The sequence below is a fragment of the Bufo bufo genome, chromosome 5 (assembly GCF_905171765.1).
Source record: "Bufo bufo chromosome 5, aBufBuf1.1, whole genome shotgun sequence".
NCBI lineage: Eukaryota > Metazoa > Chordata > Amphibia > Anura > Bufonidae > Bufo > Bufo bufo.
Genome location: NC_053393.1, coordinates 205,003,449 through 205,028,737, shown reverse-complemented (window position 1 = coordinate 205,028,737; position 25,289 = coordinate 205,003,449). Strand labels below are relative to the sequence as shown.

Sequence of the window (25,289 nt, the reverse complement as noted above, 5' to 3'; positions counted from 1 at the left end):
AGTCTAGTTTTAGAAGACAGAATTTCAGCAGATTCTTCAGTTCCGCCCTATGCTTGCTGTAAAAAGAACAGATATTTTATTGTGTTCTTTTATGCTTTCAAGCATTTCCCACAAGCTAAGGTTTATGGCAAATGACCAAAACTGCATCTTCTGCTTGAAGGAACATGGGGAAGCCTGTCAAAAGCTATTCAGGAGGAATGCTTCTGAAAGGCATAAGCTACTGCCAAAGACTTCTACGATTTTGATATTTTACTGTCATAAAATAAATTATTTTTACATTCCCCCACCCCACCTTTGAGCCTATCCAAACCTCAAATCGCAACTGAGACTCACCTCTCCTAATGGTTTCAGAGTTACAATGTTGTAGGTAGCTGGGTCTCGTTCCACTAGACATGTTTCAGTAAGTGCTAATAATCTTTTCACTGGCTCCTAAAACATAACACATAATTAAATGATTGCATTTCCACAACTTCCTCCTAATGAAATTCTAGAAGACAGGATATATCTGGAATATTGCAACTCAATTAGTACCCTGACAATTCTGGTAAGCCTTCTAAGTACAAAGCAAAGTAGTATTTAAAGTGTCACGATCAGGGATCACAGCATCAACTAGAAACCCCCTTCCCCCACAGATTATTCATGACACAGATCTTTTTAACCAACTTCATAAATACACATACAATGAGAAGTGGATACATTATATCTACAGAAGACATTAGGCAGTGTGTTTCATATGTATTGTTACTTTAATAAAAAACATTCCATTTTACATAACGTGACATACAGACATCATGGAGGTGGTTTCTTCTAATGGACAGATTGGATTGTAGAGCCAATATGAACAGCAGCACTTGCTCTGGAGGACCTTGCAAGACAGTACATTACTATATACCAGAGGTGGCACTCTGTGGGCACCCACACCGTGGAAAAAGTCTATGGTATACCAATATGCCTTAGACTTTTCCTGCCATTCATCAGCTCAGGGTGCGCTATGAACAGCACAGGCAGTGCTATTATAGAGTGTATGCAGGTTATTATAGCTAAATGATAAAGTACATGGAAGATATACTATATCGGTATTCAGGTTAAATTGCTGTGTTGGCACTTTGTGGTAAATAAGTGGGTTTCGGGTTGCAGTTTGGGCACTAAGTCTCAAAAAGGTTCACCATCACTGCTATATACACTCTTTAAAGGGTTTCTATCACTTCGTTTCACATATTTAGGTGTCAGACACTAGCGATCCGCTAGTGTCTGCTCTAACAAACCATCCTAATATGATAGGTTTTGGGGCAGCCGTTTCGCTAAAATAAGAACTTATATCTATATGCTAATGAGCCTCTAGGTGCTATGGGGGCGTCATTAGCACCTAGAGGCTCCGTCTACCTTCATAAACTGCCGCCGCCCAGCGCGTCCCTCCAGCCCGCCCATCTCCTGCTGAATGCGATCCTCCCCGTGCGCGTCTCTGTTCGGCGCATGCGCAGTGAATGTCTGACCGCTTCCCTGCACAGACATCTCCACTGCGCCTGTTCCTCGGAGCACTATGATGTAATCGGCGCAGGCGCAGTGGAGATGTCTGTGCAGGGAAGCGGTCAGACATTCACTGCGCATGCGCCGAACAGAGAAGCGCACGGGGAGGATCGCATTCAGCAGGAGATGGGCGGGCTGGAGGGACGCGCTGGGCGGCGGCAGTTTATGAAGGTAGACGGAGCCTCTAGGTGCTAATGACGCCCCCATAGCACCTAGAGGCTCATTAGCATATAGATATAAGTTCTTATTTTAGCGAAACGGCTGCCCCAAAACCTATCATATTAGGATGGTTTGTTAGAGCAGACACTAGCGGATCGCTAGTGTCTGACACCTAAATATGTGATATGAAGTGATAGAAACCCTTTAAAGCTAATCTGTCACTATTTGTTTGCTGCTCCTTAGCAAAATGCTGGATCGTTCTCTTTAACTGGCCAAGAGTTTTGCTGAAATCTTGTATTTAACAGCTCCAGAGAGCCAATGAGACCTGATTCATGAGGACTCAGCTCTCCCTGCGACCAAGCAACTGAATTCCATATTTTTCCCACTGCAACATGCAGTAGAAAATCTCCTATTTTAAGATATACCGTATTTTTCGCTTTATAACGGATGCCCCCCCCCCCAAAAAAAAAAGTGGTGGGAAAATGTCAGTGCGTTTTATAAAACGAATACTAATGAGCGTTTACATTATGGAAGCGCTCACTAGTATGTATTAGGAGCGGAGAGCGAAGCGCCGCAAGCGCAGGCTAATACTTACCCTCCCTGGTCTGCGCCACGGCTACTCTTCAGCTGTCGCGCTCCCATCTTCCCGGCCTGCGCTGCACTGTCCTGACCCCGTACAGTGTCAGGACGTAGTGTGTCCACTATGACATGAAGCTGCACGCAGTCATGTCACAGTGCAGCGCAGGCCGGGAAGATGGGAGCGCGACAGCTGAAGAGGAGACGCGGTGCAGGACAGGTAAGGTGATTTTTTTTATTTTAGTCTGATTTGAGGTCTGATGGGGTACCTGATGGGCTATTCTGAGGTCTGGGGGTGCTGATTGGCTATTCTGAGATCTGGGGGTACTGATGGGCTGATTTGAGGTCTGGGGGTACTGATGAGCTGATCTGGGGGTACTGATGGGCTGATTTGAGGTCTGGGGGTACTGATGAGCTGATCTGAGATCTGGGGGTACTGATGAGCTGATCTGAGATCTGGGGGTACTGATGGGCTGATTTGAGGTCTGGGGGTAATGATGGGCTAATCTGAGGTCTGATAAGGCTCTGAGTGGGCTGATATGAGGTCTGATGAAAAATATTTTTTTCTTATTTTCCTACTCTAAAATCTGGGGAGCGTCTTATCATCAGGTGCGTCTTATAAAGCGAAAAATACTGTAGGTCTTTTCTACTTCAGACCCCTTACATTTTCAATACATTTGATTTCAACATTTCTTTGAGGCGAAGCAGGAAATTCTGGCACTTTCAAATATGTTCCTGATCTGCAGTTTAAACTGATATCCAATTGTAAAGCAATTTACGCGCACTATTATCTACGATACATGAAAAAAAAAGTCTGAAGCTTAGGCCTCATGCACACAAATGTATTTTCCGTGTCCGTTCCGTTTTTTTTTTTTGCGGATAGGATGCGGACTCATTCATTTCAATGGGTCTGCAAAAAATGAGGACAGCACACAGTGTGCTATCCCCATTCGTATTTCCGTTCCGTAGCCCCACAAAAAAATAAAAAAATAGAGCATGTGCCATTCTTGTCAGTTTTGCGGACAAGGATAGGCATCATTACAATGGATCCGCAAAAAAAAAAACGGATGCCATACAGATGCAATCTGTGGACCGCAAAACACATACAGTTGTGTGCATGTAGCCTTATACACATTTATATGGGGAGTCCTGGAAAACGCAAGATTTCTTCATATATCTCTCAGATTTCATTGCAGCATGAGAAAATGGGATTAATAGACTAATAGACAAATAGAAGTTGAAGGGACGAAGTGCCGAGATATAATTGTAATATTTTTGGCCATGTCTTGTTCAGTTATTTTCTTTAAAGGAGTCGTCTCTCAAAGCCTGTATGCCCTAATAAGTCAGTTGGTTAAGTAAGGATGGGTGGATGGGGGGGGGTGAACTTTGCTGCTCTACACTCCTTTCTATTAGCCAGAGCCACAAAAAAATAAAAAAAACATTCTTGTTATATAGCAATGCACAACAACTGTTTCTTAAATAAAGCGTATGCAAGTCCACGATATAAAATTGTTGAGGTCTTTATGAATTTAGATAAAGTATGCTTAAAGGGTGCCCATATACCCTAATAGGAAATCTCAACATCCTACAGGATGTTTTCTTCCTCAGGGTCTCTCTAAGGCTATTTTCACACTTGCAGCAGTGTGATCCATATCAGCCGATCCGTCTCTCCGCTTGTCATGCGGACAGACGGATCCGTCTTGTATCTTTTTTCACATTTTTACGGTATTTTGAATGCACTAATACATTCCTATGGGGAAAAATGCCAGATCCGGCATTCAGGCAAGTCTTCAGTTTTTTTCGCCGGAGGTAAAACCGTAGCATGCTATGGTTTTATCTTTTGCCTGATCAGTCAAAATTACTGAACTGAAGACATCCTGATGCATCCTGAACGGATTACTCTCCATTCAGAATGCATGGGGATATGCCTAATCAGTTATTTTCCGGTATAGAGTCCCTGTGACGGAACTCTATGCCGGAAAAGAAAAACGCTAGTGTGAAAGTACCCTAAAACAGCCAGAACATAGAGCAGGAAGACTCTGGAGGACTTTACGTGACATACAAACGTCATGCAGGTGGTTTCTTCTAATGGACAGATTGGATTGTAGAGCCAATATGAACAGCAGCACTTGCTCTGGAGGACCTTGCAAGACAGTACATTACTATATACCAATGATGGCGAACCTATGATACGGGTGCCAGAGGTGGCACCCAAAGCCCTCTCTGTGGGCACCCACACACTGGAAAAAGTGAGCGCTACATGGCCACCTATTTATTTGTGGTAAATTATGCTGGTGTTCGTCATCTTTATTAGGGATCGACAGATTATCGGTTTTACTGATATTATCGGCCGATATTCAGGATTTTGACCGTTATCGGTATCTATTTTGCCGATATTCCGATAACGTATGGGGAACACAGATCGCGCTGCTCTCAGCGCTCTCTGTGTTCCCTCAGCAGCACAGGGGAGAAGGAAGAAGTGTCTCCCTCCCCGTGTGCTGCTGCCGCTACCGCCAATGAAGAGACAGATGGGAAGAGGAGGGGAAGGGCTGTGGCCACTGCGCCACCAATGATGTTAACTTACTCATTCATTCAAATTGAACAGGAGGCGGGAGCTCGCTGCAGAATAACAGACAGCTCCCGACCTCTATGAGCGGTAGCTGCGATCCGCGGTTGTTAACCCCTCAGGTGCCGCGGATCGCAGCTACCGCTCATAGAGGTCGGGAGCCGGCTATGTGATTCTGCAGCCAGCTCCCGCCTTCTGTATATGAATAAATGAGAGATTTATGTTCATTGGTGGCGCAGTGGGCCCCCCAAGCCCCCCAGTATTAATCATTGGTGGCGCAGTGCGCCCCCCACCCGCAGCCCGTATTAAAAACATTGGTGGCGCAGTGCGCCCCCCACCCCAGTATTAAAAACATTGGTGGCGCAGTGCGCCCCCCCCCCCCCCCACCCAAGCCCCCCCAGTTTTAATCATTGGTGGCAGTGGCCATAGGGTCCCCTCTCCCCTCCTCCTCCGATCGGAGCCCCAGCAGTGTAAGCCTGGGGCTCCAATCGGTTACGATGGCAGCCAGAACGCTATTGAAGCCCTAGCTGCCATGGTAAGCTCCATGCTGCTGTGTGCACAAAGCACAGAGCAGCAGGGACAGTGTGAGATCCTATTCACCCTGATAGAGATCTATCAGGGTGAATAGGACAAGGGTTCTAGTCCCTAAGGGGGCTAAAAGTTAGTAAAAAAAAAAACACCAAAATATTAAGTATAAATGAAAAAGAAAGATTTACAAAAAAAATTAAAAAAATACACATTAACAATAAAAATATTCATTTTCAGCCGATTTGTGTAGGAATTTTTTTTTTTTCAAAAATGAAATGTCACAGAATATCGGTATAAATTATCGGCTATCGGCCTGAAAGTTCACAAATTATCGGTATCGGCCCTAAAAAATCAATATCGGTCGATCCCTAATCTTAATATCTTCCCATGCTGATATCAGACAATTATTTGGTTTTCAGAAGACAGACTGGTGGAGATCAGCAAATGACTATGTTCTGAAAGGGTTTGTCCAGTTTTAACAGACAGGCACATAACCTTACCGTATGCCTTGGGGTGATCTTCTGAACAATGAATTCTGCTAATGAGGTGATGGATTCGTCGTTGCTATATTTCCCCAAACGAAGGTTTACATAGTGCTCAAACTCTATAGGATCTTTTCTTGTCCTCAGGGAAATTCCTATGTAGTTTCCAGCATGCTCTACGGCACTTTTAATGATTTCATCTCTTTGTTCTGTAGCAAATAGATGCTGAAAAGCAAATACGTTAAATACAGTACCATGGCAGTCACAGGCATTTAGAACTTCTGCCATAGAAAGGTTAATTCTTTTTATTCCTCTGCTGCCTTAATTTTTATTAATGACTGTGAATTTGTGAGAAAGGGCTCATTCAGACGATCAAATGTGTTTTGCAATCTGCAAATTTCGGATCCGTAAAACAAGCATACCGGCCCGTGTGCATTCTGCATTTTGCCCTATGATAGAACATGTCCTATTCTTGTCCGCAATTACGGACAAGAATAAGCATTTCTATCTTTTCTTGTGGGGCCGAGGAACGGAAGTACAGATGCAGACAGCACATGGTGTTCTGTCCGCATATTTTGCGGCCCCATTGAAGTGAATGGAACGGATGCAGATATAAATATGGTCGTGAGAATGAGCCCTAACTGGAACTCTTTAATTTAATCTTTTCTATCCGAGAAAGTCAGATGACTAGCAAAACAGCCTTATGAAAAAGTCCAGTTGCCCCGATTTATTACTACTGTTATTCTTTAAATTCTGTTTCAAGACCCTGAAATTTCAGGACTATTATGACTTGCACGGTTTTCAAGCAAGTTTTCTGCAAAGAGCTTCCTCCTAGCTTATGCATATAATGTATTGCAAAAAATGAAATCTGAGGCAAAAATCAATAACGTAATTTCCTTTCATTGACTCCACTAATCCACACAATCTCTCATGGAAAAACTGTTTAGGAATCATAAAGCCCAAACCAAATGATCAAGTAGGGTTGCTCAGGGTATCGAAGTATCGATACCCAATCGATACTTTTAGACCCGGATCGATGCGATACCAGGTCTTACTATTTAACTATACTAGGCTCTGCAACCTAGTATCTGTTCGAGAACATGGCATGCACCACTCTCAGCGCGAGCCATGTTTTCTTCACTAGCACAGTGGAGAAGGAGAGAGTCTCTCCCTTTCTCCCCACTGTGACGTGGCTGCCCCTGCCACCAATGGGGAGATAGCAGGGAGGAGGAGGGGAGGGACTGTGGCCACTGCGTTACCAATGAATGTAAAACACATTAATTCAAGTATAGGCAGCGAGTGCAGGCGGCGGTATCACAGAGCCGGCACCCAGCCTCAATAACAGGGCATGCGATCCACTGAACCGCAGCAATTAACCCCTCAGGTGTGGCACCTAAGGGGTTAATTGCCACGGTTCAGAGGATCGCATGCCCTCAGTTCCGATCGGAGCCCCAGCAGTGTTATCGATGGGCTCTGGTCGGTTACCATGGCAGCCAGGACGCTACTGAAACCTTGGATGCCATGGTAAGCTCCCTGCTGCTGTGTGCACTGAGCACAGGGCAGCAGGGACAATGTGAAGTCCTATTCACACTAATAGATCTCTATAAGGGTGAATAGGACAAAGGTTCTAGCCCCTAAAAACTAAAAAAAATTAAAAATAAAAAAGTAAAAAAATATATCAAAATACTAAAAGTTTAAAATCGCCCCCCTTTCCCAATTTTACACATCAAATTTACAAACAATAAAAAACAAACACATTACATATCGCCACGGCCGAAAAGTGTGAACTATTAAAATATTTAAAAATATTTCCCATGCGGTGAACGCCGTAACAGAAAAAAAATCTAAACCGCACGATTCGCTACTTTTAGTCACCTTGACCCCCAAAAAAATAGAAATGTTCTATTATGGGCCAGACGTTAAATAAAATATGGAATGCACACAGCTTTTTTGGTGTTATATTTTTTTCGCATGGTATCGAGTATTGCAACACTTTTTTATGGTATAGAAATCGAATTAAAATTTTGGTATCATGACAACCCTATTATCGACCATCAACTACATTTAGTCAATCAGACTTAATGCTCAAATGGTGGTAAAAACAAAACAAAAAAACTGACTAAAAAGAACTGAACCTCCGTCAAACTCAGTCACTCCATTCTTAACTACCATGCCATGTCCATGCCAGTGCACTGCAGCTGAGCTCATGTTCAAGTTCTAAATTATCTATAAGGCCTCATGCACACAAAAGTGGTTTGGGTCCGCATCTGAGCCGCATTTTTTGCGGGTCGGATGCGACCCATTCACTTCAATGGGGCTGAAAAAGATGCATCCACACGTCCTTTCCAAGGCCCTGTAAAAAAACTGAACGTCTTCTTCTTGTCCGCATCACAGATAAGGATAGGACTGCTCTGAGGGACGGACATTACGTTCTGCAAAATGCGGAATGCACACAACCGGTATCTGTGTTTTGCGGATCTGCAATTTACAGACTGCAAAACGGACACAGTCATGTGCATGAGGCCTAAGGTATCTGACATTGTTTGGAATCCATCTCCTCTTTTATCCTTAGCTAAAGCTGTTGCTTATACCCTAACTCATCCTTTTCAAGTGGTCTGCTGTGTATTAGCACAAGCCCACCACAAAGTCACAGGAAGTCAGTACATGATTACCATTGCTATAAATGATAAATTACACAATTATTGTGAATAAAAATGAATTAACACTATTAATGGGCACCCCACTAAAGTTACTTTAGTGACAGTCTAACTAACATGCTACAAAGCTCCTTTAAAAAACAATTGAAGCCACAAAACAGAGATACTTACCAATCGATTAAAACCTCCATACAAGATACAGAACCCTCCTTGGTAATCGGACAGTTCTGCAAAACCTTCAATGTTCCGATAGTCATAAGAGCAGAGGACACGATTGTTCGTTGGATCTATTTGGTCTATTCCCCCCGGGGTCACTTCCAGAGAGACTAATTTTCTGCTATCGCTCCAGTGATGTTTGTAGCAGTTGTACCTCTGAAACAGAACAGGAAAATAGTCACATAAAGGGTCCACACTATTCCAAGGAACAAATGTCAGCCATTTATATTAATTAAATTAATTAAAGGGGTTGTGTCACTTCAGCAAATAGCATTTATTATGTAGAGAAAGTTAATACAAGACACTTACTAATATATTGTTATTATCCATATTGCTTCCTTTGCTGGCTGGATTCATTTTTCCATCACATTATACACGGCTAGTTTCCATGGTTACGACCACCCTACAATCCATAAGCGATGGCCATGCTTGCACACTACAGGAAAAAGAACCAGCCTAAGTGAGCTCCCACAGTCCCGGCGACCAGAACCGCTGTCACTTTTTCCTATAGTGTGCAAGCACGGCAACCACTGATTGCAGGGTGGTCGTGACCATGGAAACGAGCAGTGCATAGCCAGCAAAGAAAGCAATATGGATAATAACAATACATTAGTAATTGCTTTGTATTAACTTTCTCTACACGATAAATGCAATTTGCTGAAGTGACAAAACCCCTTTAAATCTGCCACATGATAGAAACTAACTGTTCACTTTGGTACAGTATACAGTACATTTGGTTACTACTAGAGATCAGCAAATTTCATATTTTGAAATTCGTTCACACTTCGTTTGGTGGTAAAAGGTGAATTGCATTATGGATTCCGTTACCACGGATCATAACGCAATTCTAGGACGGAATGCATTCCGTTATTCATTCCCTCATAATAGAAGTCTATGGGCTGCAAAACTGATCCGTCCAGTTTTCGTTATGCAGGGCAGTCCTCTAAAGGCATTCCGTTATAGAATTGCGTTATGGTCCGTGGTAACGGAATCCATACCACCAAACAAAGTGTGAATGAATTTCATAAGCCGGAAAGGACGGATTTGGCACATAACTGAGCCGAACGGAGCCTACGGACCCCATAGACTATAATGGGGTCCGTTATGTTACCGCTCAGAAGATGATTTTGAAGCGGAGACAAAAGTCCTGCATGCACAAAATCATCTTCTGAGCGGAAACATAACGAACCCCATTATAGTCTATGGGGTCCGTAGGCTCCGTTCGGCTCAGTTATGTGCCGAATCCGTCCTTTCCGTTCTCCTGATCCTATAACGGAGAAAGGCTGAATGCTGATGTGAACTCAGCCTTACATGGAACTATTTTGGTCAGTATGTTCCAATATTTGTCCACAAGCCAAATCCAGAAAATGTATAATAGAAAGATTTGTATCTCTTCCGTATTTTGGTTCTACTTCTGGTTTTATTTAAAAATACTGATACTAATTAATGAGCATGATACTGCTGGGTGAAACAGCCTTTAAGGGATTGTAAAATAAAAATAAAATGTTAAAAGGAGAGTATCACTTTAATTACTTCATTGGCCAGACAACCTCTTTAGGGTGTCGGCAACAAAGCACCTTGATTGGTGAGGACACAGTCAGAAATGTAAGTTGACCACACATTTTCTTTCCCCTAGAAACAAATTCGATGTTGCAGTTGTTTTTTAACTACTTTTTATATTGTCTTCAATGGTATTTAAATTTGTCCCTTGCTAACAACTCAAGCCTTGAAGTCTCAAGGAGAAAACGCTATTCTTCCACAGTACATCCAAGTAGCTTAAAAAATCCCATTGTGACTGTTTTAACACTATTAGGCACCATGTACACAACCGTATCTGTTTTGTGGCCGGCAAACCATGGATCCACAAAATATGGATGCGGTCCATGTGTTATCCACATTCTATTTGCAGACCGATTGTTTTCAATGGGTTCGTGGTCCGCATTTTGAAGGCATAGTGTATATTTCTGTGCAAGGATGATCCGTGTGCTTTCCGCATCCGTATGTCAGTTTTGCAAAAATGTCTTATACTTGTCCTCACAATGCAGATGCAACATGGATCCCATCTACATTTTGGGGATCTGCGATTTGCAGATATGGTAGTGTGCATGGAGCCTTAGCTATTGCATTTGTGGTATACTTACCCTTCCAGTAATCTTCCCTTCAGCAAACTCTGTCCTGAATCTCTGTTGGAAATAAAATACAAAAACTCAGCAAAGACATCCAGGCTTTACAAGGCTGTACAAAAGAAAAATAAACCTCACAGAACACACACAGGCATGCAAAGCATATAACTACCGAAAACACGCAAATATTCAAACATATATCCCCCCACACATATGGAAAACCACTGCTCTCCAATACAGCTGATGTAGAAAACATGCGAGAAAGGCTCATTCACTAGCATCTTACCAGGGCTTCTGTCAGAAGTTCTGTTCTGTGCTCTGTAGAAAACTTTAATGTTTCAGATTTCTTCCCGCTGCCCTTCCGGAAAGTGAGGGCAAATTCGGATCCTTGCCCTTTACCCACAGGACTGATGCCACAAATGTCTCCATAAGGCCACTGAGAAAAACAAACAATAACCAGAATTGGATTTCTACATATTTATTTTTGTTTAACATGCACGTCTGCTATACAGGGACTGTAAGGATTGTGCTCTGGTTGACAATGATTCAATTACAAATCCCAATCAGATATGCTTAAAGGGAATCTCCAACTTTTATTCTCATGCCTTTAGGGTCTAAACATATCTTTACAGCAGTAAACTGCCACTAGAGGGAGCTTAAGAGCTTACTCAATAACATTTTATTACAGAGTTCAATGTGAGCCACCAGTTATGATTTGTGTAATAAAAAGTAGACACAGGCTAGTACATTATTGGCCCATAGACTTCTATGGGTGCCTTTATGTCTACACAGGAAATATAGAGTTCTGCATCAGAAAAATGGAACTCTGTCTTCCATCGAGACATTATAAGACATCAATCAGCATAGCCCCAAAAAAAAAACACAAAATGGCTGAACACTCACTTTTAGGGTTTGGCGATCTGGGTCGCAAGGCAACTGTTGCGCTGAAGGGTGTAACGGTGCTGGCATAGAAATGAATGGTGTTCCAACGCAAATTGCACATGTGCGTGCAACTGCGACCCCAGAATTGCAAAGAATGCAACACTGTTGTAGCAGTCGCGGCACATGTCCCAGTCAAGCTGTGATCCCATTTATTTATATGCTAGCACCACTACACTCCGATTCTTCAGCGCAACAGTTGTCTCCCGACCAAGATCGTCGTTCAGCTGAACCCTACTCAGTTGCTTGTTCTAACTGAGGTGCAGGTATCTTCAGGTAAATAATACGACGAATGTTCCAATTCTCATATGGACAAATCTTATTTCAGCTAGGGCTACATTGTAACATTAAATGGGTTGTGCAAGAATGAAGGGAGGGGGGGAAGGTGGCAACCCTTCCTCCACACACACACAGACCTATAAAGGAAAGATTACCTGCTGCCTGGCGCTGGCTCCCCTCTCTTTCTACAGGCCTGCGATTCTCCCTCGATGTTATCATCCAGTTTGACATTGCCACAGCCAGTCACTGGCCACGGCAGTGAGAGGCTCCACTAATCATTCCCTTTACAGGTCCGGCCAAGTGGGGGGTTTGTCAAAACCCTCCATTCTTGCTCAACCCCTTTAAGACTGCAAATCTGGAGCTGCCATTCGAGTCTAGTGAATGTGGTTGCACAGATATCCAACAGCATTTGGTTCTGCCAATTAATCGCGACTACACCATTGTCATTAATTGTGATGTGATAGCATCGCGTTTTGTGCAAGGTGCTGCGTAGTCATAGCTTAAAAGTTAGTGTCCAATAAGCAGGCAAAAAAAATAATAATAGTTTAAGTTCCGAAGTCTAAAAATTATTTATATTGTTTTGATTATCAAAAAAAAAAAAAATGTTTGTGGAATGACTGATTGTGGATGACTAAGAGGAGAGGAAGACACTGGTGTGACACCAATGCCACTCCAAGCAGAAGCCGCTAAGAGGAACTGCAGGGAACAGAGGGGTCATATTGAGTCTCCAGTCAGGAAATAAGACAACTGCTTTAAAATCAGATACAAAAATCATCTTTTAATACCTGATTCGTAACTTCAAGGGTGTTGGGGTTGTATGTTGTTATGGCATGGGATCCCACTGAAAATACTCTTTTATATCTAGGGAAAAAGGCAATAATAAGTCATTAAAATTATACAAAGATAAATCGGGAACAAAATAACAATGACTTTCACAAAACCCCTATATAAGATACATTTAGCTTTAAGCTACAGGCACACGACCGTATGTGTTTTGCGGTCCGCAAATTGCGGATCCACAAAAAAAACGTATGACATCCGTATTCCATACTTTTTTTTTTTTTGCGGATCCATTGTAACAATGCCTAAAATGGAAAAGAATAGGACATGTTCTGGTTTTTTTGGGGGCTATGGAACAGACATACTGATGTGGACAGCACACGGTGTGCTGTCCGCATTTTTTTTGCGGACCCATTGAAGTGAATGAGTCCACATCCTATTCGCAAAAAAAAACAGAACGGACATGGTAACAAACAACGTTCATGTGCATTTCTTAGTATGCCTTGTTGGGCTAGCTCCGCTGAATGTAATAATACCTTTCACTTACAGTAGTGATCCATAGCTTCATTCTGGTTAAAAAGCACTTTTAAGCCATAGGCAAATGAGTAGGGAGGGCCCAAGCCACTCTGTGCACCCCAGCTCCACTGCCTTCCTCAGGAAGTCCCACCCTCTACTTCTTGATTGGCAGATGAAGGTGAAATGACTAAGCAGTAACCAGGTCCTGCTAACCACTGAGCACGTTGACTCAGTGGTTAGCACTGGTGCCTCGCAGCGCTGGGGTCCTAGGTTCGAATCCGACCAAGGACAACATCTGCATGGAGTTTGTATGTTCTCCCCGTGTTTGTGTAGGTCTCCTCCCAGTACTCCGGTTTCCTCCCACACTCCAAAGACATACTGATAGGGACCTTAGATTGTGAGCCCCATTGGGGACAGTTGGATGCTAATGTCTGTAAAGCGCTGCGGAATATAGTAGCGCTATATAAGTGCATAAAATAAATAAATAAATAAAATGAAGAACGAGAGGGAGGGACTGGCAGAAGAGCAAAGGTGCAAACAGTGGCTTGACTCCGCCTTTGGTGTGAAATTAAAAACAAAACCACTCGTAGTACATACCTAATGGTAATACACTGGGTGACATGGAAAAGGACCTAGGAATTTTAGTGAACAGCAAACTAAGGCTACTTTCACACTGGCATTTTGGTTTCCATTTGTGAGATCCGTTCAGGGATCTCACAAGCGGTCCAAAACGGATCAGTTTTGAACTTAATGCATTCTGAAACAAAAACAAGTGTTCCAGGTCCACAGCCAAACTCCCGTCCCGATGGAAGAAAATGTGACATACAATCAATGGCTTCAGCACTGATGCTTCAGGAACAGCATGTGACTGTTGAGGCAGCATTGACATGAGTGTTGATTTTACATCACATTTTAGTTCCAGTGGGGACTGGATGCATCGGAGATGGGAGCTAGGCACTGGACCCGGAATACTTTGAACTTGGGCTTGATTTTTGCAGACAAGTTGTAGTTTTTAATGGCACCATTTTGGGGTACACAATTTACTGATTAAGTTGTATTAACTGTTTCTGGGAGAATTGGAATTTTTTTTTAACTCTGCCACTGAGATATTATATATATATATATATATATATATATATATATATATATATATATATATATATATATATATATATATATATATATATATATATAAATGTTCTTGCGTCAGTGCATCCCAAGACCATAATTTATTTTATTTTTTTATTTTCCTTTCTATGGAGCTGCATGAGGTTTATACACAGGCACATTATTTGATTATCAAGACATCAGTAATATGTATTAGCTTTATAAGTATGGAAAACCTCCATTCTCAATATAGTAAGTATATAGCTTTTTATTACTGGTTAAAAAGAGAGAGAGAGAAAAATTACTGAACAAAAAAAATCTAGAAGTCTCTCCTGAGATTTGAACCTGGGACATCTACATGGAAGGCTGACCGCTAAACTCCAGGTTACAGCCTTATTGTATTGAGTGAAGTGGTTTTCCATGCTTAGAAAGCTAATACATATTACTGGTTTCTTTATAATCATATATTGTGCCAGTGAATAAACCAGTAATATGCATTAGCTTTCTAAGCATAGAAAACCTCTATTCTGAACATGGTAAGGCTATAGTAAACAGTGTATAATGTATAATATGTACATGCTAGAACACAGCTCTAGGATAAAGCTCAGCATGCTAATGTCTAACCCTTCCAATCAGGGGTGTTAAGATAACAGTCCTCCAAGGATTTAACCCTGCCTCCTGGTGCTCCAACACGATCATTTGCATATAAATAAAAACGCAAGTATCTCTGCAGCTGTTTAGTATACAGACAAAAGAAAGGTATTGTTTTAATCAGCATGGTCAATCCTACCAGGCAGTATGGCTCTTTAAATGAATATATCATAAGACATGCATGGGTAACTTCTTTAGTTAATGATAAAAGGTCAGCTTTTTTTTTTTTTCTTTCCCTGAAAAATATGCTTGATTAAGAGGAAATCTGACTCAGCATATAGCTGAACAACGAACATTTTAGACAACAGGAAAGAGACGTTTTTGTTACAGACTTATCTTCTGCACTGAAGCAAAGCGGATAAAGGATTTGAGTAATACAAAACAGGGTGAACATAAAACACTGTCACCGACAAGTTACACAAAGTGGAAGTGGAAAAAGATAGGGGACAGATGATAGTTAATTATAAAACGACATAATATACCATTCTAATGCAATAGATCTACCAGTGAATAAATGTTGACTAAATCAGCCAATCTGTCCCGGAAGAAAATAAAATACTCACATTGGAAATTAATATCTACAAAGCAAGGCCTCATGCACACGACCGTTGTTCTGGTCCGCATCCGAGCCACGGTTTTTGCAGGTTGGGTGCGGACCTATTCACTTCAATGGGGCCGCAAAAGATGTGAACAGCACTCCGTGTGCTATGCGCATCCATTGCTCCGTTCCGTGGCCCCGAAAAAAAATATATAACATGTCCTATTCTTGTCCATTTTGTGGACAAGAATAGGCATTTCTACAATGGGCCGCCTGTTCTGTAAATTGCGGAAGGCACACGGGCGGCTTCCGTGTTTTGCGGATCCGCAATTTGCGGACTGCAACAAAATGGAACGGTCGTGTGCATGAGGCCTAATTAGCCTTCTTATTTTCTGGTTAATAATTGGAATAAATTGACTTTGTTTCCACATTGCAGACAAAAATCCACACAGGAAATTTCACACGAGTTCACACGAGCGTGTCCGCATAAGGTCCGGATGCGTTGCGGCAAACCCGCGAGAGTAGGTACCCAATTGCAGTCAGTTTTGACTGCGATTGCGTTCCGTTCAGTTTTTATCGCGCGGGTGCAATGCGTTTTGCATGCGCGTGATAAAAAACTGACTGTGGTACCCAGATCCAAACTTCTTCACAGAAGTTCAGGTTTGGGTTAGGTGTTGTGTAGATGTTATTATTTTCCCTTATAACATGGTTATAAGGGAAAATAATAGCATTCTTTAATACAGAATGCTTAGTAGGTGGTCAATTGAGGGTTAAAAAATAAAAAATTATTAACTCACCTTCTGCTCTTGATCGCGTAGCTGCCGGTCTCTTCTTACTTCTTTAATCATGAGCTGCCGGCTAAAGGACCTGTGGTGACATCACTGAGATCATCACATGGTCCAATCACATGGTTCATCACCACGGTGATGGATCATGTGATAGGACCATGTGATCTGACGTCACCACAGGTCCTTTAGCCAGCAGCTCATGATTAAAGAAGTAAGAAGAGACCGGCAGCTACGCGATCAAGAGGAGAAGGGGAGTTAATTCTTTTTTATTTTTTTAACCCTCAATTGACCACGTACTAAGCATTCTGTATTAAAGAATGCTATTATTTTCCCTTAATAAAATAATACAGTGAATAGACTGTCATCTTAGCAGCCATGCGAGAAAATCGCACCGCATCCGCAATTGATTGCGGATGCTTGCGATTTTCACTCAGCCTTATTCACTTCTATGGGCCTGCGTTGCGTGGAAAACGCACAATATAGAGCATGCCGCGATTTTCACGCAACGCATAAGTGATGCGTGAAAATCACAGCTCATGTGCACAGCCCCATAGAAATTAATGGGTCCAGATTCAGTGCGGGTGCAATGCGTTCACCTCCCGCATTGCACCCGCGCGGAAATCTCACCCATGTGAACTCAGCCTTAGGCTACATCTACACGACAACATTTGTCACGCGACAGATAGGGCACAACTACACTGCAACATTTGTAGCGCAACATTTTGTTGCACTAATGTCGCGCAACAATTTTTATAATGGCAGTCTTTGGTGTCGCACTGCAACATGCTGCGACTGCGGCGCAACAGTCGCAGAAAAATCCATCTCGAATGGATTTTCTGCGACTGTTGCATCGCAGTATGTTGCATGTTGCAGTGCGACACCATAGACTGCCATTATAAAAATTGTCGCACGACATTAGTGCAACAAAATGCCGCACTACAAATGTCGTTGTGTAGACGTAGCCTTACTTGTGTTGCAGAAACCCCAAATAGATTTGATGCAGATTTCAATGTGGGAATCTGCTTCAAATCCACAGCAGGTGAAGTAGTAATATTATACTATTAAGTATCAGTGGAGCTATTTTTCTATAGACGGCTAAGGCTACTTTCACACTAGCGTTCGGAGCGGATCCGTCTGATGTTTCATCAGACGGATCCGCTCCGATAATGCAGACGTTCGCATCCGTTCAGAACGGATCCGTCTGCATTAAAACTTAGAAAATTTTCTAAGTATGAAAGTAGCCTGAGCGGATCCGTTCAGACTTTACATTGTAAGTCAATGGGGAACGGATCCGCTTGAAGATTGAGCCATATGGTGTCATCTTCAAGCGGATCCGTCCCCATTGACTTACATTGTAAGTCTGGACGGATCCGCTCGCCTCCGCACGGCCAGGCGGACACCCGAACGCTGCAAGCAGCGTTCAGGTGTCCGCTCACTGAGCGGAGCGGAGGCTGAGCGCTGGCAGGCGGATGCATTCTCAGTGGATCCGCCTCCACTGAGAATGCATTGGGGCCGAACGCTAGTGTGAAAGTAGCCTTACTTAACAGCACCATGCCCACTGGAAATTCATCTAGACACTAGGGTTGTCACGATGCCAAAATTTTGATTTGATTTCGATACCATAAAAAGTATTGCGATACACGATACCATGAGAAAAAAAATAAAATACCAGAAAGGCTGCGTGCATTCCGCATTTTATGGAATGTCTGGCCCATAATAGAACAGTCCTATCCAATTTTTGGTGGGGACAAGGTGACAAAAAAAATGTCAAATCGCGCAGTTTATTTTATTTTTTCTGTTACGGCGTTCAGCGCATAGGAGATATTTTTTTATATTTTAATAGTTTTTATGACGTGGCGATATGTAATATGTTTATTTTTTATTGTTTATATATAAAGTTGGGAAAGAAATATTTAGGCTTTTTTTTATTTTTTATATTTAATAACCGTTAGCCCCCTTAGGGGCTGGAACCTGGGATCTTTTAGTCCCTTGTCCTATTCACCCTAATAGAAATCTATTAGGGTAAATTGGACTTCACACTCCCCCTGATGCCCTTTGTGTACACAGCAGTAGGGAGCTTACCATGTCAGCAAGGGCTTTAGTAGCATCCTGGCTGCCATGGTAACCGATCAGAGCCCCGTGATTACACTGCTGGGGCTCCGATCAGAAGCTACCCACTGAACCACCAATGGGGGTGGGAACACCCTGTGGCCACTGCCACCAATGATAATAATACTGGGGTTGGGGGAGGGGGGGCACTGCGCCACCAATGAAGATAAGTAACCTTATATTACAAAAATAGGCAGTGGTTGCCGGTGGCAGAATCACATACCCGGCCTCTATGACAAGGCGCTGCAGCACCTGAGGGGTTAATTGCCGCGGATCGCAGTGCCTTGTCATAGAAGCCGGGTGCTGGGTAGGTGATTCTGCTGCCAGCACCCACCGCCTATATTTGAATTAATGGGTTAGTTATCTTCATTGGTGGCGCAGTGGCCACAGCCCCTCCCCTCTCTCTTATCATTGGTGGTGGCACAGTGGGGAGGGAGGGACAGACTCTCTCCTTCTCCACAGTGCTGCTGAGGAGAACATGGCGTGCGCTAAGAGCAGCAGTGCTATTTTCTCTGATACTAGGCTGCACATTAACGCAGCCTAGTATGGGTAAAAGGCAAATCCCGATCCAGATACAAAAGTATTGATTGGGTATCGATATTTCTATGCAATTAGGGCTGAAACAATTACTCGATTGAATCGAGTAATTCGACACAGAAAAAAATTATGCAAATTTTTTGCATCGAGGATTCATTTGTGTCATGTGACCACGGAGCGGGAGTGAAGATCTTGCTATTACTTACCGGTCCGTGGTCACCCGCCGGCCAGTACCGCGCTGCACTGGATCCTGACACATCGTCAGGTCATAGTGCACGTAAGCGCGCACTATGACCCGACGCTGTGTGACGTCAGAATCCAGTGCAGCGCGCGGAGAAGAAGAGGAAGGAGCTGTGGAGCGGCGCCCCTACAGGAAAGGTAAGTATTTTATTTCACTGGCACTGGGGAGATGGCACTGAACAGGGATAGCCGGCAATGGATGACATGGAGGGGCTGATCTGATGGCACTGGGGGACGTGGAGGGGCTGATCTGATGGCATTGGGGGACATGGAGGGGCTGATCTGATGGCACTGGGGGACATGGAGGGGCTGATCTGATGGCACTGGGGGACATGGAGGGGTTGATCTGATGGCACTGGGGGACATGGAGGGGCTGATCTGATGGCACTGGGGGACATGGAGGGGTTGATCTGATGGCACTGGGGGACATGGAGGGGTTGATCTGATGGCACTGGGGGACATGGAGGGGCTGATCTGATGGCACTGTGGGACATGGCAATGGATGGCATGGAGGAGCTGATGGCACTGGGGGAGTGGAGCTGAAGGCACTGGGGTAGGGGAGAGCAGATGGCACTGGAGGATAGTGGAGCTGATGGCACTGGGCTGATCACAAAGGGTGTTGGGGACTGATGGCAGGGGGTCTGAGTTTTTATAAAGGAAAAACAGTCTATTAATTCATTTTTTCTTATTAGATTACTTGTAAAAAATAAATCAATAGAATACTCGATTACTGAAATAATAATTTACTGCCACCCTATATACAATGATTAATGAATTTTTTTTTTAAATCAGACATACACGAAGACATGACAATCTCTTTTTAACAAAGCAAGAACCAGCCCTGTACCTCACATGGATCCAGAGATCTTCTCATTTATTGCTCTTCTCTATTTACTTGACTGTGCTAATATATTGTCTCAGTCGCTCTACCATCCTCGGCTACTGGATTGAGGATTACTATCCTCGGCGCACACACTGCCGAAATAGTAGCTTGAATATTGTAAATTAGCTATGTGGAAGGCACACTGTAACGTGGCATGGAAATATAATCTGTCTTGATCAATAGGTAACATTTATTTTTGAGTAACATCACAAGCAATAAACCTTAATACAATACAATACCATAGCCATCTAAATTAATCTCAATAAAAAAATCATAAAAAATAAAAAAAAGATCATGAATCTTGCATTAATTAATACACCATAAGTGTATCGCTCTCATTTCATTAATAGTATACGATTACATAATAGTTGCTGAATCCTATGTACATAAAGATTAATAATAAATACAAAAAAACATGATTATTAAATTTATTAAATTATGTCCTCCTTATGAATAGTTTTTATAGCAGCAATATCAGATTCCATATAAATAATGTGGGGATTCGCTCTGGTAGTCAAAGTAAGGGGACACTGTACAGAGGCAAAAACAAGGTTGCAAAGCAAAGTTCAGTTCAGTGTTTTATTCACACAATAGGAAAAACAAACCAAAAGTAACGGTGTTCAGTTTTGGTGCCTGTTCACACCACACAAAGTCCACAGTGCAAAAAACCTTCACCTGGTCAGTAGTTTTCCACACGAAGTCCACAGCAGGCTTTAGAGGCCTGTTTCCCCAGCATGCGGCTCTCCCAAATAGATGGCCTCAGTGTCTCAAGGCACAGACTCCACAGCTTCTCTGTCATGGAGGAAAATCCACCCCAGCTGAACGTGCTGGCTGGGTTTTTATATCCCAGCCAAAACCCGGCCTGGAACCGTGGGGAACAGCCACCCACCCTGCTCTTTGGCTGCTCCCAATAAAAACCGGCCCAGATCGGCTTTACAGCTGAAGTGTCAGACTGCAACAGTAAGGCCGAATGCACACGGCCGTTGTTCACGGCCGTGAGCGGTCCGTGGTGCCGCGGCATGGATTCCTGCGGAGAGCAGGAGCGCACGGCGTCATTGGTTGCTAGGACGCCGTGCGCTCCCTGCTGCCGCAGCAGTACAGTAATACACTGGTATAGATCATACCAGTGTATTACTGTACTGTGGTGGCAGCAGGGAGCGCACGGCGTCATAGCAACCAATGACGCCGTGCGCTCCTGCTCTCAGCAGGAATCCAGGCCGCGGCACCACGGACCGCTCACGGCCGTGTGCATTCGGCCTAAAACTGACACTTCAGGGAAAAACCCGGCTCTTACCTCACCGAGGCCAGGAACCTCAGTGACACGTATCTTCCATCAATGACAGCCCCTTGTTCCTTCTTACAATAAATTGATGAATCGATCCACATATATCTCTCCAATGATGTTATATAAATGATAGGTAGAATATATGTCCCGCTTGTATATAGTTCGTGAATAGTTCTTTCAGACTACTTTCACACTAGTGTCGGGGCTCCGCTTGTGAGTTCCGTTTGAAGGCTCTCACAAGCGGCCCCGAACGCATCCGTACAGCCCTAATGCATTCTGAGTGGACGCGGATCCACTCAGAATGCATCAGTCTGGCAGCGTTCAGCCTCCGCTCCGCTCAGCAAGCGGACACCTGAACGCTGCTGCTTGAATGTAAGTCAATGGGGACGGATCCGTTTGAAGATGACACAATATGGCTCAATCTTCAAACGGATCCGTCCCCCATTGACTTTCAATGTAAAGTCTGGACGGATCCGTCTGAACTACTTTCACACTTAGAATTTTTTCTAAGTTATAATGCAGACGGATCCGTTCTGAACGGATCCAAACGCCTGCATTATATGAGCGGATCCGTCTGAGCAGACATCAGACGGATCCGCTCTGAACGCTAGTGTGAAAGTAGCCTTATATGTGGTATTTGAATTCCATATTGATAGGTTTGTGCGTTTCAATGAGTCAATGACTTTCTTATAGTAACCAATGTATCCATTTCAATTGTAACGACTATGTTTCAATTCATAAGTAGTAATTGATAAATGCTGTGGAAATATTGTTGCTACATTACCACTCCGAGGAAATGCTTCTTATTATGCTCGCCAAATAAGCTCTCCTTCCTTTTTCTAACATTAAGGATGATATATATCGTCTTGACACTAGATTGTCTGTCAAACGCGTTTCGGAGCTGACATGCTCCTTTTTCAGTGGCTATAAAAGAATATCCACACAATCCGTTTTTTTTCTAAACTCCCCATTAATTGAAGGGGAGTTTAAAAAAACTGTGTGGATATTTTTTTATAGCCACTGAAGAAGGAGCATGTCAGCTCCGAAACGTGTTTGGTGTAAGACAATCTGGTGTTAAGACGATACATATCATCCTTAAAGGGGTTCTCCGGGCTTAACCTATTCTTGGCTATGAAAAGCTAACCTGTGGCGGAAAGATTATTGCTCACATACTTACCCTCCACAGTGCAGCCGTTCTTGAGATTTGCCTCCCGGTCACGTGGTCCCTCCAGATGGCTTTTCTGTGCTTCCGGGCAAAGTCAGTCTCCTAGTCTTCTGCTCTTCTCTTCCTGCCTTGAGCAGGAGAATGATCGTCACTAATGACGTCACCGCCTTCTGCAAGTGGAAGCGCCGGCCTCAGTCTTCTTCCCCAACGCAGGTGCAGTATGGACAATTACAATGCGCATGCGCCGGTATCTCCTCCGGCTCGTACTTACAGGTTTACAGTGAGGGAAGCGTCAGAAAATGCTTCCTATTGGGATTGTCCTACACTACTCAAATTACTAATATAATTAGTAATTTGAGTAGTGTAGAAAATAAAGGACTAACAAACTTTTACTTGTGTGCTTTTGTTTTATTTCAACTTCGGCAGGCATTTGGGCAAATTGGAAAACTTGGCTGGCTAGCTACAAAAAGGTGTGTGGAGTGAACTGTTTTTTCGCCCACATGTGTAGCAGGCAGGGACAGCCTATGACTCATCTCTGTGCAGTGCAGCCAAGCCTGAGTATGAATAAAGTTAGGAAAGAACTAAGCAGGAAACTGAAGAATGTAAACAGCTCTGCCTCAAAGAAGCCAATACATTCTAGGCTTTACGCAGGAGAGTCTGAAGCACAAACAGGGGAAGAAAAGCACAAAAATGAAAAACAGGTATTGGGGGCATACAGTCATGGCCGTAAATGTTGGCACCCCTGATATTTTTTAAGAAAATGAAGTATTTCTCACAGAAAAGTATTGCAGTAACACATGTTTTGCTATACACATGTTTATTCCCTTTGTGTGTATTGGAACAAAACCAAAAAAGGGAGGAAAAAAAGCAAATTGGACATAATGTCACACCAAACTCCAAAAATGGGCTGTACAAAATTATTGGCACCCTTTCAAAATTGTGGATAAATAATATTGTTTCAAGCATGTGATGCTCCGTTACACTCACCTGGGGCAAGTAACAGGTGTGGGCAATATAAAAATCACACATGAAAGCAGATAAAAAGGAGAGAAGTTCACTTAGTCTTTGCATTGTGTGTCTGTGTGCGCCACACTAAGCATGGACAACAGAAAGAGGAGAAGAGAACTGTCTGAGGACTTGAGAACCAAAATTGTGGAAAAATATCAACAATCTCAAGGTTACAAGTCCATCTCCAGAGATCTAGATTTGCCTTTGTCTACAGTGCGCAACATTATCAAGAAGTTTGCAACCCATGGCACCGTAGCTAATCTCCCTGGGCGAGGACAGAAGATAAAAATTGATGAAAGGTGTCAACGCAGGATAGTCCGGATGGTGGATAAGCAACCCCAAACAAGTTCCAAAGATATTCAAGCTGTCCTGCAGGCTCAGTGAGCATCAGTGTCAGCACGAACTATCCGTCGACATTTAAATTAAAGGAAACGCTATGGCAGGAGACCCAGGAGGACCCCACTTTGCAAAAATGAACTTGAGTAAGTCAAAATCCTTCTGGGAAAACGTCTTGTGGACAGATGAGACCAATATAGAGGTTTTTGGTAAAGCACATCATTCTACTGTTTACCGAAAATGGAATGAGGCCTACAAAGAAAAGAACACAATACCTACAGTGAAATATGGGGGAGGTTCATTGATGTTTTGGGGTTGTTTTGCTGCCTCTGGCACTGGGTGCCTTGAATGTGTGCAAGGCATCATGAAATCTGAGGATTACCAACGGATTTTGGGTCACACTGTAGAGCCCAGTGTCAGAAAGCTGGGTTTGCGTCCGAGATCTTGGGTCTTCCAGCAGGACAATGACCCCAAACATACGTCAAAAAGCACCCAGAAATGGATGGCAACAAAGCGCAACCAAATATTAAATTAAGGGTGTCAATAATTTTGTCCAGCCCATTTCTGGAGTTTGGTGTGACATTATGTCCAATTTGCTTTTTTTCCTCCCTTTTTGGTTTTCTTACAATACATACACACAAAGGGAATAAACATGTATTGTATATAGCAAAACATGTGTTACTGCAATACTTTTCTGTGAGAAATACTTCATTTTCTTGAAAAATTTCAGGGGTGCCAACATTTACGGCCATGACTGTATGTATGCATGTAGAGGGGTGTTAGGAGCACAAAAACTGAATTTTTTTTTTGGGACTGGACAACCTCTTTAATGTAATCACAAGTGCGGATTTTACTACTACCAACATTTACCAACATCCCAGCCATATAGAGGCAGGCCGAAGCCCTTCACATGCAGCGAAAGAAACAGCCCCCAACCACATGGGACGCTGGGAGAGCAGAGCCAAGGCAGGCACGCAGCTGCAGTACGGCAGCCCCGCATTGAAAGTAGTTGGCGATAGAAGTAAGCAGAGCTTATTTGGCGGGCATAATAAGAAGCATTTCCTCAAAGTGGTAACATAACAACAATATTTCCAGTTTCTACAGCATTTATCAATTTCTACTTATGAATTGAAACATAGCCGTTACAATTAAAATAGAGACATTGGTTACTATGATATGTTTTTATTTAGATTAATTTAGATTTATTGTATTAAGGTTTATTGCTTGTGATTGTATTCAAAAATAAATGTTATATTGATCAAGATTATATTTCCATGCCACGCCAGAAGATAGT

The 25,289-nt window shown here is 43.0% G+C and overlaps 1 protein-coding gene across 1 annotated transcript in view; it reads right to left on the bottom strand.

The window, feature by feature from the left end:
* Positions 1 to 25,289, bottom strand: part of DNAJC13 (DnaJ heat shock protein family (Hsp40) member C13) — a 242,223-nt gene that overhangs the window by 150,311 nt on the left and 66,623 nt on the right. Inside the window, exons 3-8 of the mRNA XM_040433922.1 lie at positions 12,838 to 12,913; positions 11,121 to 11,270; positions 10,853 to 10,894; positions 8,667 to 8,867; positions 5,857 to 6,063; positions 334 to 429 (exon numbers count right to left, since the gene is read on the bottom strand). Of these exons, the coding sequence (XP_040289856.1) occupies positions 334 to 429; positions 5,857 to 6,063; positions 8,667 to 8,867; positions 10,853 to 10,894; positions 11,121 to 11,270; positions 12,838 to 12,913 (772 nt within the window). The remainder of the gene's footprint in view (positions 1 to 333; positions 430 to 5,856; positions 6,064 to 8,666; positions 8,868 to 10,852; positions 10,895 to 11,120; positions 11,271 to 12,837; positions 12,914 to 25,289) is intronic.